At 47.1% G+C, this 15,747-nt stretch overlaps 1 protein-coding gene across 1 annotated transcript in view; it reads left to right on the plus strand.

The window, feature by feature from the left end:
• GDPD5 (glycerophosphodiester phosphodiesterase domain containing 5) overlaps window positions 1–15,747 on the plus strand; it is a 175,339-nt gene that overhangs the window by 143,152 nt on the left and 16,440 nt on the right. The window contains exons 8-12 of the mRNA XM_081002151.1: window positions 2,333–2,478; window positions 8,475–8,557; window positions 9,346–9,496; window positions 10,092–10,310; window positions 14,234–14,391. Of these exons, the coding sequence (XP_080858277.1) occupies window positions 2,333–2,478; window positions 8,475–8,557; window positions 9,346–9,496; window positions 10,092–10,310; window positions 14,234–14,391 (757 nt within the window). The remainder of the gene's footprint in view (window positions 1–2,332; window positions 2,479–8,474; window positions 8,558–9,345; window positions 9,497–10,091; window positions 10,311–14,233; window positions 14,392–15,747) is intronic.

The following is a 15,747-nucleotide window of genomic DNA, read 5'->3' on the forward strand; positions in this document are numbered from 1 at the left end:
AATGCATCCCAAAGCAGCTTACAAACAATAAATAACACTAACAGAACAGAACATCAGAAATCCCAGAACAGATAGCTCAGTTAGTAGAGCATACCTCAACATCAAAAAAAATAAAATGAAGATCATGGCCACTGGTCCCATCACCTCCTGGCAAACAGAAGGGGAAGAAATGGAGGCAGTGAGAGATTTTACTTTCTTGTGGTCCATGATCACTACAGATGGTGACTGCAGTCACGAAATTAAAAGATGCCTGCTTCTTGGGAGAAAAGCAATGACAAACCTGGACAGCATCTTAAAAAGCAGAGACATCACCTTGCCAACAAAGGCCCGTATAGTTAAAGCTATGGTTTTCCCAGTAGTGATGTATGGAAGTGAGAGCTGGACCATAAAGAAGGCTGATCGCCGAAGAATTGATACTTTTGAATTATGGTGCTGGAGGAGACTCTTAAGAGTCCCATGGACTGCAAGAAGATCAAACCGATCCATTCTGAAGGAAATCAGCCCTGAGTGCTCACTGGAAGGACAGATCCTGAAGCTGAGGCTCCAATACTTTGGCCACCTCATGAGAAGAGAAGACTCCCTGGAAAAGAGCCTGATGTTGGGAAAGATGGAGGGCACAAGGAGAAAGGGACGACAGAGGACGAGATGGTGGGACAGTGTTCTCAAAGCTACCAGCATGAGTTTGACCAAACTGTGGGAGGCAGTGGAAGACAGGAGGGCCTGGCGTGCTCTGGTCCAGGGGGTCACGAAGAGTCGGACACAACTAAACAACTAAACAACAACAACAACAACAAGACTCTTGATCTCAGGCTCATGCGTTCGAGTCCCACGGTGGGCTAAAAATTCCTGGAAGTTAGATTAAATGACCCTCATGGTTCCTTCCATCTCTACAATTCTGTGATTCTATGGCATGTAGCATAAGTCGTATAAAATACAGTGGTGCCTCGCAAGACGAAAAGAATCCGTTCCGCGAGTCTCTTCGTCTTGCGGGTTTTTTCGTCTTGCGAAGCAAGCCCATTAACGGTTTAACGGATTAGTGCTACAGTATTAGCGGCTTAGCGGGCTTAGTGGATCAGCTGATAAGCGGCTTAACGATAAGCTGATAAGCGGCTTAACGATCAGCTGATAAGCGGCTTAGCATCAGCTGTTAAGCGGCTTAGCCATCAGCTGATAAGCGGTTTAGCGGCTTGGGAAAAAGGGGGGGAAAGGAAAAAACCCCCGCAGGAACTCGCAAGACATTTTCGTCTTGCGAAGCAAGCACATAGGAAATTCGTTTTGCGAAGCACCTCCAAAACGGAAAACCCTTTCGTCTAGCGGGTTTTCCGTCTTGCGAGGCATTCGTCTTGCGGGGCACCACTGTAATTAACAAACCATCAATAAAACCACTACAATTTGTAGAACGTTATTAACGAAAATACGCTAAACATCGCAGTAGCAGCAAAAATTATGTTATATGATGAACAAATGAATACGGCACTTACAATCTATAAAACAATATTAACAGCATTAGCAAAATAGCAACTAAGAAAAATAAGCAAAGTGAGTGGAAGAGTCAGCAAAGTGTTTCTGGTTCTTATGGAGCTGGAAAAGTGTTTGTTTTGCATAGGCACAGCCTCAGGGTACAGATACGCAACAGACGTTTTGGACTGTGTTGGTTGTACAGTGGCAACTTGGTTCTCAAACGCCTTGGCACTCAAACAACTTGGAACCCAAACACTGCAAACCTGGAAGTAAGTGTTCCGGTTTGTGAACTTTTTTCGGAATCCAAACGTGCTCCTTTTTGAGTGTTATGCTTCCGTTTTGAGTGCCACCCTTCCGTTTTAAGTGTTACACCGAGGTCTGTCTGTTTTTGCTATTTATTTTGCATTTTTGTGGCTCTTTTTATTGTTTTTGTGACTGTGTGGAACCCAGTTCAGCTCCTGACTGATTGATTGTGTGACAGCAGTACATTGTTTATTGCTTTCATTTTATGGGTCAACAGTCTCGTTAGATAGTGAAATCCAGGTTCAATTGTTGTTTTAGGGGTTGTTCTTAAAAGTCTGGAACGGATTAATCCGTTTTGCATTACTCTCTATGGGAAAGCGTGCCTTGGTTTCGGAACAGACTTCCGGAACGGATTAAGTTTGAGAACCAAGGAACCACTGTAGTATTCCGAAATAGCTGGAGGGCACCAGAATGGGGAAGGCTGCTCTGTGAACTTCCTGAATGTCTTGGGAACAGCCTCTCCTTCCTCCTTTTCCTGGATCCCTGTTCACCATCTCTCCTCTCTCTCTCTCTCTCTCTCTCTCTCTCTCTCTCTCTCTGTCTCTCGTCTGTTTGCCTCTTCCTGCAGCCTCCCAGTTGCTGACGTTTGGAGCCTACTTTGCGGTGGTCCTGGCCCTGTACCTCATCCCACTCACGGTCTATTCCCCTTGCATCATGGAGAAGAAGGACCTTGGGCCCAAGCCTGCCATTATTGGACACCGGGGAGCGCCAATGGTAGGATCCCCTTCTTATGACTCCCCCCCCCAGTCATCTATTTTTTAAAAAAATATAAATTGCCAGTAGTCTCCACCCCCATCGTTCTACCCGGACACTGAGGTCCAGCGCCGAGGGCATTCTGGAGTTTTGGACCTCAGCTGAACAATGGGAGTGGAGATGCTCCTTCGTAGGAGATGCTTCTGAATGCAATTGCAGGAGAGGAGAGTTGCTCACAAGTGCCGGTGCGTCTCCTGCCAGCATCAGTCAAGCGGTTCAGTAAAGGAAGGCAAAATGTGTTTGCCTGGGCTCTCTTCGACAGCTGGAACATAGTGATAGAAGAGCTTCTCTCAAACACATATCACCTCCTAGTCTTACAAAAAATAAACCTTTTTTTTAAAATAAATGTCTGGTCTTGCTTCTGGAATCCTTCCTCCTAGCCAAGTGTGTTTACTTTTCAACCTCGTCGTCGTTTTAATGCCCTCTGCCCAAGGCTTTCTGTTAAGAGCAGCTAATTCGCACACTAATACTTGTTGATCTTTGGCTCAGAGTGAACATATGTTCCGCAAAGAGGAATTTGTTTTGGCAGCTGTTGCTGTGCCAGGAAGGAGTCGACGGCCTAATTAAAAATCTAAAGATGTCTCATTCCCCAGAATAGAGGGTGGTTGTGCTGGAGAGAGAGGTTTTTCTTCCACCTTGAAGGTAAAGATGAAAAAGGCTCAAAAGTAAACGAGGGGACATGAATCTGGCGTAATAGGATCGCCCCCTTTAGGATCCAAAAATCTTCATTCGTTAGGTCAAGATGTCTTTTGCAGAGAGAAGGCAAAATAAAAGCTGAGAGCCAGGATAAGAGAGGCAGCTTCTAGGCAGTGATTGCAGCTTTGATAAATTCTAATAATAATACTAATATGAATCAAACAGGTAACAGCAAATTTGTTGTCGTTTAGTCGTGTCCGACTCTTCGTGACCCCCTGGACCAGAGCACGCCAGGCACTCCTGTCTTCCACTGCCTCCCGCAGTTTGGTCAAACTCATGCTGGTAGCTTCGAGAACACTGTCCAACCATCTCGTCCTCTGTCCTCCCCTTCTCCTTGTGCCCTCCATCTTTCCCAACATCAGGATCTTTTCCAGGGAGTCTTCTCTTCTCATGAAGTGGCCACAGTATTGGAGCCTCAGCTTCAGGATTTGTCCTTCCAGTGAGCACTCAGGGCTGATTTCCTCAGAATGGATAGGTTTGATCTTCTTGCAGTCCATGGGACTCTCAAGAGTCTCCTCCAGCACCAGAATTCAAAAGCATCCATTCTTTGGCAATCAGCCTTCTATATGGTCCAGCTCTCACTTCCATACATCACTACTGGGAAAACCATAGCTTTTACTATACGGACCTTTGTCGGCAAGGTGATGTCTCTGCTTTTTAAGACACTGTCTAGATTTGTCATTGCTTTTCTCCCAAGAAGCAGGCATCTTTTAATTTCGTGACTGCTGTCACCATCTGCAGTGATCATGGAGCCCAAGAAAGTAAAACCTCTCACTGCCTCCATTTCTTTCCCTTCTATTTGCCAGGAGGTGATGGGCCCAGTGGCCATGATCTTCGTTTTTTTGATGTTGAGCTTCAGACCATATTTTGCGCTCTCCTCTTTCACCCTCATTAAGAGGTTCTTTAATTCCTCCTCACTTTCTGCCATCAAGGTTGTGTCATCTGTATATCTGAGGTTGTTGATATTTCTTTCGGCAATCTTAATTCCGCCTAGGGATTCATCCAGCCCAGCCTTTTGCGGTGATTGTAGCTTTGATAAATAACAACAACAACAATAATAACAATAATAATAATACGAATCAAACAGGTAACAGCAAATTTAGGATGTGCAATTAAAAGTGGATCAGGTGCACTTGCAGGGAAATAATATTTCCTTTGGTCTTTCCTGAATCTTCCAACCTTCAGCTTCGTTGGATTTCACCGAGTTAAAATCCTAGAGTTGGAAGGGACCCTAAGGGTCATCTAGTCCAACCCTCTGCAATGCAGGAATCTTTAGCCCAACGTGGGGCTTGAACCCACAACCCGGAGATTCAGAGCCTCGTGTTCTCTACCGACTGAGCTGTCTGTTACGAGGGCAAGAGGAAAAATCCTTTTCTCTACCTCCGCGCATAATTCCCATCCCATCTCCTCTTCCTCGCCTTTTTCTCTAGAGGAATTACGGTTTCCGGGACTGAAATGGGTGTTAATTCATAAGTTCTTCTTCAGCGTAGCCGCGCTTCTTCTCAGCAGGTTGTAAGGAAAGTCTCTGCCGCCCCTCTGATCCATAATTTAACAGACGGTTTGGTCTTCCTTTTAAACATTGCAAATCTCTTCCTTCCGGAATCGAGGTTTTTAAGAGCTCTTTTAAACCAGAAAGGACAATCCCCAGGTTTCAAAGCCTTTCTCATCCTTTGTTTTATCTTTTTTGTAGAAGCTTCTTCCTCTGCAGTGGATTAAAAGGCTCATTTCCTGCTTAGGCAAGTCGCTCCTATTTTAGCTTCTTCCCCAATTTGACCTTTAGATCGGATTTTGTATTTTTTCAAAATAAAAAAAGTCCAATATTAAATGTCACTCTTGAATCTTTTAACGTGAGGGGAAGCAAGTTGGAAACATCATTGTTCCAGAGATGTATTTTTCCTGTGGGTCATAACTAGCAGGTTCACGATTATTATTATTATTATTATTATTATTATTATTATTATTACACCTACTTAATACAATGCTTCAAACTGACAAATGCTATTGCGCCCTCCTGAAAGGTGAATGCCAATACAATCTGAGGGTATTTCTTCTTTTTCTTCTTTGGCGATCCCCCGTAGCTGAGTAAGATTGTCTTCCATAAACATGGTTCTAACAGGGAGTCCGTAAGTGACTGTGGAGGCCAATTCTGGATCCACACGTCCTTCCACAGCGGGGACATTGGTTTCCAGGCGGGAGTTGATCATGGTAAGGGTTTGCCAAGTGTGCCTTCCTCTTAGCACATTTCTCCCTTGCGTCCTGAATTCAAGCCTCTTCAAAGCCCACAACACCTTTGCTAAAGGCTGTTCTCAAATTGGAGCGCTCGCAGGCCAGAGTTTCCCAATTGTTGGTGTTTATACTGTAATTTTTGAGAGACTCCTGAAACCTCTTTTGCATGACGCTTTCCATTTCAGAGTAGAGTAGTTGCTTTGGAAGACGATCATCAGGCATCCGCACAACATGACCAGTCCAACGAAGTACAATGGTACCTCAGGTTACATACGCTTCAGGTTACAGACTACGCTAACCCAGAAATAGTACCTCGGGCTAAGAACTTTGCTTCAGGATGAGAACAGAAATCGTGCTCCGGCAGCGCGGCAGCGGCGGGAGGCCCCATTAGCTAAAGTGGTGCTTCAGGTTAAGAACAGTTTCAGCTTATGAACGGACCTCCAGAACAAATTAAGTACTTAACCCAAGGTACCACTGTATTATCAGATAAGATAACGTTACAGTGGTGCCCCGCAAGACGAATGCCTCGCAAGACGGAAAACCCGCTAGACGAAAGGGTTTTCCGTTTTGGAGGTGCTTCGCAAAACAAATTTCCTATGTGCTTGCTTCGCAAGACGAAAATGTCTTGCGAGTTCCTGCGGGGGTTTTTTCCTCCCCCCCCCTTTTTCCCAAGCCGCTAAACCGCTTATCAGCTGATGGCTAAGCCGCTTAACAGCTGATCGCTAAGCCGCTTATCAGCTGATCGTTAACTCGCTTATCAGCTGATCTTTAAGCCGCTTAACAGCTGATCGCTAAGCCGCTTATCAGCTGATACGCTAAGCCCGCTAAGCCGCTAATACTGTAGCGCTAATCCGCTAAACCGCTAATGGGCTTGCTTCGCAAGACGAAAAAACCCGCAAGACGAAGAGACTCGCGGAACGGATTCTTTTCGTCTTGCGAGGCACCACTGTACCAGATTTTTTTTCAATGAATCCATGGACATACATACATACATACTACACGTTCGGGACATTGATGCTGCAGCGATGGCGGTGGCAGAGGGGAAGCTGCCGCCTTGACCTCAACCGCCACATTTCCCCTTCTCTGAGTAGGGCTGAGAGCGGTGGCGGCGAGGCTTGGACAGCGAGATGCCCCCCTTCCCATTGGAGCAGCCCCAATCCCATTCCTACTTGCGTGCAAGCAGGAGGGGCTGGGGATCCCAGAGCTGGGAAGGGAGGCTTCCCCTTGCCTAACAACTGAGAGATCCCTGCCCCCTCCTGCTTGCACGCAAGCTCTGATAGGCAGCGTGAAGCTTCCCTTCACAGCTGAGAGATCCCCGCCCCGCTTGCACGCAAGTAGGAGTTAGGAGGCTGCTCCGATAGGCAGCGTGAAGCCTCCCTTCACAGCTTAGTTGCTGGGGTCAGGGAAGGTGGAGGCAGCCCGGAAGCTGCATCTTCGAGCCCCTGCACCACCATCACATGGGGACTTCCCAGCAGCTCCTGAAGCCAGCCAGAGCCAACTGCTCTGGGCTGCTGAGACTGCCGCTGCTGCGTTTCCCGGGGACATTAGATGAAATCCGGGGACATTCATTTGTCCGGGGACTTATTCGCAAATCTGGGGACTTTCCCTGGGAAACAGAGACGTCTGGTAACCCTATGCTGCCAAATGCCAGGGGAAACCGAAATGCCTTTTCTCGGCACCTAAATGTTGGTGCCAAGGGTCATCTATCTGTGGAGAGCAGTCCACAGTCGTGGAGCCACCACCCAGAAGACCCTGTCCTGTGTTGTCACTCTCCACGCTTCCCATGAAAGCGGATACACAGAGATGGGTCTCCGATGATGGGTGCAGGGTCTGGGTAGGTTCCTGCACAGAGTCCCAAAGGTATTGACGTCCCAAGTCTCATCGCGCTTCATATATTTAGACCAGCACTTCAAATTGAGCCTGGAAATTAATCTCTAGCTGGGACAGGATAGGATTTTACCTGATCGGACCTCCTGCTTCTAGTCCACAGACCGGCTCCAGAATTCTGCAGCAGCTGCCGTTTTTCAGCCAATTGATTGCCATTTTATTAACTGGTAATAATAAAGATAACGGTAATAATACTACCTAATAATTACTTATTTTTATCTAAACAATTTATCTACCGCTCAACTGCAGTCGTCTGTAGGCAGCGGAAAACAAATGCAATGTGGAAAAATTAGTTAAAGTGAGCTGGGAGCCAGTGTGGTGTAGTGGTTAAGAGCGGTGGACTCGTAATCTGGGGAACCGGGTTCGCGTCTCCGCTCCTCCACATGCAGCTGCTGGGTGACCTTGGGCTAGTCACACTTCTCTGAAGTCTCTCAGCCCCACTCACCTCACAGAGTGTTTGTTGTGGCGGAGGAAGGGAAAGGAGAATGCTAGCCGCTTTGAGACTCCTTAGGGTAGTGATAAAGCGGGATATCAAATCCAAACTCTTCTTCTTCTTCTTCTTCTTCTTCTTCTTCTTCTTCTTCTTCTTAAGTCAGACTTCAATGATGCGTCTTCCTGTTAATCATTTGTTCATCCCCCTACTTCACTGTAATTTCTGCATCGCTTTCCTAACAGCAAAAAGTTCATTTTTTAAAATAAAAACAAGCAGGTTTATTGTATGAGTCCACAGAGCACTTTAATCCACTTTAATTTTGCAGACCTCTGTTTCCTTCCGCAAAAGAGTATCCGTCTTGGGGGCATCCACAGCATTCCCGCAAAGCACCCTTTTATAGAAATATTTGTGCCATGTTCTTGAGGGTTCCATTAATATATATATTTTTTTCTGGTGGCCTCCATCTGTTTCCAGCGGCAAAACACCCAACGGACTCTGCCCCATCTTTTGATCTCCTCAAATTAATCTCTTCAGTATTATAGAGATTCTCATTTGGCAGCCCGATCCCTTTCTGTGCCCGATGCTATTTTAAACATGTTTGGATAGTCGATGCTGGCATTTTAACTGACTGCTCTATCTATTGTACGCTGTCCGGTTTGGCAGCTTGCTTAGATGAATAAATGATATTGTTTGTTCATCTTTTCCTCCTTCCCAGATGGCACCTGAAAACACTCTGATGTCCTTCCAGAAAGCGGTGGAGCAGAAACTCTACGGAGTACAGGCAGATGTGGTCATAAGGCAAGTGCCTCTCTCTGCTCTCAGGTGCAGAGTTGAATTGTAGAGTTGGAAGGGATACCAGGGGTCATCTAGTCTGACCCCTTGCAAAGCAGGAATCTCAGCTAAGGAATCCCTTGCCACGCTAGTTTCTTTTGCAAGTTTCCTGCCCTTATTTACATTTCTGGGCTCGGAGGTGTGCAATTTGCCATATTTGTCCAGGCCGAGTGGGCAAGTGAGGATGCTTTTAAGCACGGGGTTGTGGAATCGGGGAACTGGTACCTTTTTCCGAGCACAATTCAAAGTGTTGGTGCTGATCTTGAAAGCCCTAAATGGCCTTGGCCCAGTAGACCTGAAGGAGTGTCTCCACACCCGTCATTCAGCCCGGACACTGAGGTCCAGCTCTGAGGGCCTTCTGGCGGTTCCCTCACTGCGAGAAGCCAAGTTACAGGGAACCAGACAGAGGGCCTTCTCAGTAGTGGCACCTGCACTGTGGAACGCCCTCCCACCAGATGTCAAAGAGAAAAACAACTACCAGACTTTTGGAAGACATCTGAAGGCAGCCCTGTTTAGGGAAGCTTTTAATATCTGATGCATTACTGTATTTTAATATTTTGTTGGAAGCCGCCCAGAGTGGCTGGGGAAGCCCAGCCAGATGGGCGGGGTATAAATAATAAATTATTTTACTGGATAACCCTCGAGTGTCCCTTACAGCTCCGTGAGTCTACATGGAACTGTGGAGGTCTTCTGCATCGGTCGAGCGCTGCCTTGCAAATGTAAAGGGAGACTCTTTTTCTCTTTCCGTTGCACAGCTACGACGGGGTGCCTTTCCTCATGCATGACAAGACGCTACGGAGGACGACGGATGTGGAGGCTGTCTTCCCAGAGAGGGCCTACACACATTCTTCCATGTTCAACTGGACAGACCTGGAGATGCTGAACGCCGGCGAATGGTTCCTCAAGGTATGTGGAGGGTCTCCCCTGTCCTTGCTTGCTTGCTTTATTCAATCAATCAATCAATCAATCAATCAATCAATCAATGGTGGTTGAAGCATTAGAGGGCAAGGCTCTGCTTCCCAAATTGGCCTTTCCAAACCAGCCTGGTTGTCTCCTTCTACACGATGGATGCTTTTGAGAACAGAACGAAGCACCCCATTAATCAGCTTGAAAGACAGAGAGTGATCTTGAAAACGCCCTTGCGTCTTGGAGGAAGGTTTCCCCTTCATCCCTTCTCCTCTTTCTCCTCCTCGCTTTCAAGAAAGCTCGTGATGTGCAAAGCATTTTTTTGCTGCCTCCCAAGATTCTTTACAAGATGTTTTGTCAGGGGGGCTGAGGGAAAAGAAAAGTTTGCAGAAACGAGTTAACGTGTCTCGTTGGTTTTCCGGAACGGGCTTTTACGTTGTGCGAAAGCTCAAATGAAATCCGGAAATCGACGGCCAGGGAATAAGCTGCCGTGCGGATGTAGCCTAAAAGATGGCTTCCTCAAAAAATAAAAACGTTGGCTTCGAAAGCGATAACGTTGAACACTGGTCTCTCTGTTTGCTCCCCCTTCCCTCAGAACGATCCCTTCTGGAGCGCCCAGTCTCTCTCCAGTTCCGACTTTGTCAGAGCCGCCAACCAGTCCGTCTGCAAGCTGGCTGAGATGCTGGAGGTGGTCAAGGGCAATGCCACCGTCCTCTTAAACTTCCAGAGCTTGCCCCGGGACCACCCTTACTACAGCGCTTTCATCAACATCACCCTGGAAACCGTCCTCGACTCGGGCATCCCTCAGCAGGCTGTGAGTTCCACGTCACTTTTGTAGGTAGATGCTTAATAATGTTTGTGGGGGCTTCTGCTTCGGTCGGAGAAGCAGAAACTAGAGGCGGGCTTGGGAGAGGCTCATGGGCAAAAGAAGCTTTTTCCTGGGGGTGTCGCTGTAGCTTTCCGGAGGATGAGTGGGAAACATTCCACGAAACCTGCCCTCTGCCCCCCACAAAAGGCACCTTGCTCATCGCCGCTTGCTTCCATCCTGAGTATTGCAGGGGGTGGACGGACTAGATGTTCCTCAGGGATCCCTCCTGATTCTATGAACTTCCTTTTTGATGTGCCTTGCCTTCTCATTGGCTGCATGGTCCTAGCCAATCGGGAGCAAATGGCGACTTCATTGAGGGTGAATGAAGATTTTCCTTGCCCTCCCTGGGAATGGCTTGGTTGCTGGGGATTCATAATAATAATAATAATAATAATAATAATAATAATAATAATAAATTTATTTATACCCTGCCCATCTGGCCAGGCCTCCCCAGCCACTCTGGGTGGCTTCCAGTGGGATATTAAAAACACGATAAAAGATCAAACATTAAAAGCTCCCTGAACAGGGCTGCCTTCAGATGTCTTCTAAAAGTCAGGTACAGTGGTACCTCAGGTTACAGACGCTTCAGGTTACAGACTCCGCTAACCCAGAAATAGTACCTCGGGTTAAGAACTTTACCTCAGGATGAGAACAGAAATTGCGTGGCAGCAGCGGGAGGCCCCATTAGCTAAAGTGGTGCTTCAGTTTAAGAACAGTTTCAGGTTCAGAATGGACCACTGGAATGAATTAAGTTCTTAACCCGAGGTATACCACTATAGTTGTTTATTTCCTTGACATCTGGTGGGAGGGTGGTCCACAGTTTGTTGTTGGTGCCATTGTCAAATCATTCCAGAGATGTGTCTCCTGCTGAGATCTTCCCTCATCCTGGAGCAGCCGTCTTCTGAGTGACAGCCCTCCACTGATTATAGTGTCCCTCCTCTTTACCTTATATGAATACAGTTCAAGACACAAACCATTTCGTGAAGGTCCATTCAATGTGGGACATCTCTTCCTGATCTCTTCAACCTGGGATATCCGGGCAGCTGGGAGGCATCTGCCTAGAGCAGTGGGTTGGGCGGTGAGATTTCCATGTGCCCTTAGATCCTGGGGTTGTGGTCTAAACTACTGAGCCTCTTGGGCTTGCCGATTGGAAGGTCAGCGGTTCAAATCCCCGTGACGGAGTGAGGTCCCATTGCTCTGGGCCAGCTCCTGCCAACCTAGCAGTTCGAAAGCACGTCAAAGTGCAAGTAGATAAATAGGCACCACTGTGGCGGGAAGGTAAATAGCATTTCCGTGCGCTGTGGTTTCCATCATGGTGTCTGGTTGTGCCAGAAACGGTTTAGCCCTGCTGGCCACATGACCCAGAAAAGTGTCTGCGGACAAACGCCAGCTCCTTTGGCCTGAAAAATGAGATGAGTACCGCCAGTGCCAGATTTACATATAAGCTAAACAATTTATAGCTTAGGGCCCCACTCTCTTGGGGGCCCCCAAAAAAATTTAAAGGAAAAAAACCTGGATGTACATTTCCATAATATAAGATAAAAATCAAATCAAATAAAACCTACATATCGCAACAGTGTTTTGTGTTGTGTTGGCTCCTATTAGGTCCATAAATCATCATATATAGCATATATTCCACACAAAAAACAGCAACCATTTGTTGTTGACATAGGACAGCTGGAGATATAAAGGGCCCGATTTCCTTCAGTAGCTCAGGGCCTCATCAAACCTAAATCCGGCCCTGAGTACCGCAACCCCATAGTTGCATTTGACTGGACTTAACTGTTCAAGGGACGCGGGTGGCACTGTGGTCTAAACCACAGAGCCTAGGGCTTGCCGATCAGAAGGTTGGTGGTTCGAATCCCCGCGACGGGGTGAGCTCCTGTTGCTCGGTCCCTGCTCCTGCCAACCTAGCAGTTCGAAAGCACGTCAAAGTGCAAGTAGATAAATAGGTACCGCTCCGGCGGGAAGGTAAACGGTGTTTCCGTGCGCTGCTCTGGTTCTCCAGAAGCGGCTTAGTCATGCTGGCCACATGACCCGGAAGCTGTACGTCGGCTCCCTCGGCCAATAAAGCGAGGTGAGCGCCGCAAACCCAGAGTCGGCCACGACTGGACCTAATGGTCAGGGGTCCCTTTAACTTTAAATGTCCAGGGTTCCTTTGCCTTTACCTTTTACCAAACAGCCTTTCCAGTTAAGGGTGTGAGAGTTTTGTTGTTGTTGCTTGCCACGTTCAATCTTGAAGCTTCTCACACACCCACATATGGAGCAATTAACTTGGGGGACGACTCCACATTTAGTTTAGTTTCCATCTGTTCTTTCTAAGAACACCGGCAGCCAGTTTCCAATCCGACGTGTGTCTTGCTCCACCGGGTCCTCGTTCAAGGAGGCTGCCTGCTTCTATCCTGTCAGCCTTTTCTCTTCATCCACCCCCAAAAATAACCTTTTGGAGGCAGTATTTGTGCTTCTAGCTTGGTTTAATGCTGCCTGTTGAGGACGCAGATTCTGTCCACAACGGCATCTTATTATTTTGTTACATTGCATTACATTAGATTGGCTTCTCTCCAGGTGGTGTATGTAGCTCTCCTGATTTTATCCTTACAACAACCCTGTGAAGTAGGTTAGGCAGAGAGGGAGCGTGCTGGGCACCGGGAGTCCCAATCTGCCAATTTGGAAGGGTATAAACTCAGCCAGAGAGGTGGGTCCCACAAAACGAAATCCCTTCACTGCCAAGGACAGAGGAGGCGAAACCTCTGGATCTGGCTATAATTGTACAGCGAAGGCTCTAGATGCACTTTTGGACTGAAAAGACCAGCTGATTCTTAGCAATGGAAAATAATTTCAGGTTTGAGAGAGAGAGAGAAAAAAAAGATAAAGTATTTGCACTGATCTTTATCTTTCTTTCTCTCTCTCTCTCTCTCTCTCTCTCTCTCTCTCTCTCTCTCTCTCTCCCTCCAACCTGAAATTATTTCTCATTGCTAAGAATCATCTGGTCTTTTATTTGCACTGATCAGACGTGGGTGGCGCTGTGGGTTAAACCACAGAGCCTAGGACTTGCTGATCAGAAGGTCGGCTGTTTGAATCCCCGCGACGGGGTGAGCTCCAGTTGCTCTGTCCCAGCTCCTGCCAACCTAGCAGTTTGAAAGCACGTCAAAGTGCAAGTAGATAAATTGGTACCGCTCCAGCGGGAAGGTAAACGGCGTTTCCGTGCGCTGCTCTGGTTCGCCAGAAGTGGCTTAGTCCTGCTGGCCACATGACCCAGAAGCTGTACGCCGGCTCCCTCGGCCAATAAAGCGAGATGAGCGCCGCAACTCCAGAGTCGTCCGCGACTGGACCTAATGGTCAGGGGTCCCTTTACCTTTACCTATTTGCACTGATCAGGAAACCACACTCAAGACTGCTGTGACCGGATACGCAATGGTATGTGTACATAACGCAGAAATGTTCCAGAATTTTTAAGTGAAATATTTGCACCAATTTTAAGCCGTGGTTTTGAGAAACTGTTTTTGCTCCTTGAGCGAGGAGTGTGATCTTTTGAAAAGCAATGCCAACCGTCGAAAAGCTTTTGCAGCCTTGACCTTTTGGTAATGGCTGCTCTTTTCTAACGCTAGAAAAGTGCAAGCTGTGCTGCTGATATAAGTAGTACGACTCATGCAACACGCTGGCGACTCATAGACACACAATAATTACCAAAATGATTATACATTCTTTATCAATCTTCTGAGAAAAATACAAAACCTTGTGCAAAGCCACAGAAACTTGCGAACTGTCCAGTCTAAGATGAACTTAGAATGTCTGATTTCAATAGATTTTTCAAATGCTCTTTTCTAACGGCGACTGCTACCGGGTTCTTCTGTTTTCTGCCCCATCAGGTGATGTGGTTGCCCGACTCAGACCGCCAACTGGTCCAAGAGGTTGCCCCGGGTTTCCAGCAGACCTCTGGCGTCAAGGCTGGGGCTCAGCCTTTGAGGGACAGAGGCTTTCAGAAGCTGAACCTGCGCTACACCAAAGTCACCAGGGACGATATCAGGTCTGCTGTGGGCTTTCGCTCTTCCACATTCCTTTGGTTTTGTTCTCAGAAGCATCTTTATGTTTCTGGACTGTACCACTTTCGGCCCGAGGGAAGATTCCATGACAGAAGGTTTCTCCCATTTTTTTAAAAAAAGAGAAACGAAAACTGACTTGCTTCTAGAAAAGTGGCGTGCCAGGGAAGGTAATGTCTAGATTTGGCTTCTCCCTGATGCGCTGGCTTTCTGCGGTCAGGGAAGGCTGCAATCTACATGAATTATGACCAGGGGTGGGGTGCTAGTGTCACACACAGTTCATCGTTCGTCCCACCAAAAGATCTAGGGAAATCAGGAGGGATTTTGCAACATAATGAAATTGTAGAATAAATTCCTCAAGGCAAGATGCTTTGCAGGAGGTTGAACTTTGGGTACCTTCCAGATCTACAGTTCTATGATTTTGTGACTCCTGCAAGCTTTCCTCAGTAAAGCAGATTGCAGAATTGACCTTCTTGTTAGCAGAGACAACGACGGCCCTGAACAGAGCTAGCGGCGGAGGAAAAGGCCTTTTGACAGGGGTGCCTAATGATGACTAAAGGCCTGCGGAGACAATTGCATGCCTGGAACGTAATGGATGGCTTTGTGAGGCTGCCTCTAATATCCTCTCTGGGCCCTTTGAGAGACAAGCTCCAAACCACTTGCCACGCTCCTTATCTCTCCGCAGCCGCTGCTGTTACCATGGAGCTGTGAAGAAGTCCAAGGTCCCGGTTTTTATTTCAGAAATTACTTTGTGCGCAAAAAGACAGCCCATTAATAGCCTTTGATCCGTCCGTCTTATCTTTGGACGGACGTTGGCCGGGACACTTTCCAAGAACAACGCGTGGTTGTGGTTTGCCGATTGGGGAACAGCCTGGAATAATATTTTGGGGATGTAAATCTGGAGCAAGTGAAGGCGTTTGTTTTGCAGCTGGATGAGAAACGTTTGCTTCTCAGCCTCGTGGTGTTTGCTTGTTTGTTCCCTCTGGGGGTTGAACCAACATTTGCGGGGGCCGCTGTGACCCTCAAAAACCCACAGTGCACGAGAGACACTTTGCTCTTCCTGCTCAAATCAACTCTGCACGGGCTCAGTGTCTCTTGTATTGAACAAAATAAAAAAAAATCCTTCCAGTAGCACCTTAGAGACCAACTAAGTATGTTATTGGTATGAGCTTTCATGTGCGTGCACACTTCTTCAGATAAGTACACACTTCTTCAGATAAGTGTGCATGCACTTCTCTTGAAGATATAATAATAATTTATTATTTGCACCCCGCCCATCTGGCTGGGCTTCCCCAGCCGCGGTTTCCAACAAAGATTAAAAATACATTAAAATGTCACACATT

The sequence above is a fragment of the Podarcis pityusensis genome, assembly GCF_964106645.2.
Source record: "Podarcis pityusensis genome assembly, chromosome: 4".
Taxonomy (NCBI): Eukaryota; Metazoa; Chordata; class Lepidosauria; order Squamata; family Lacertidae; genus Podarcis; species Podarcis pityusensis.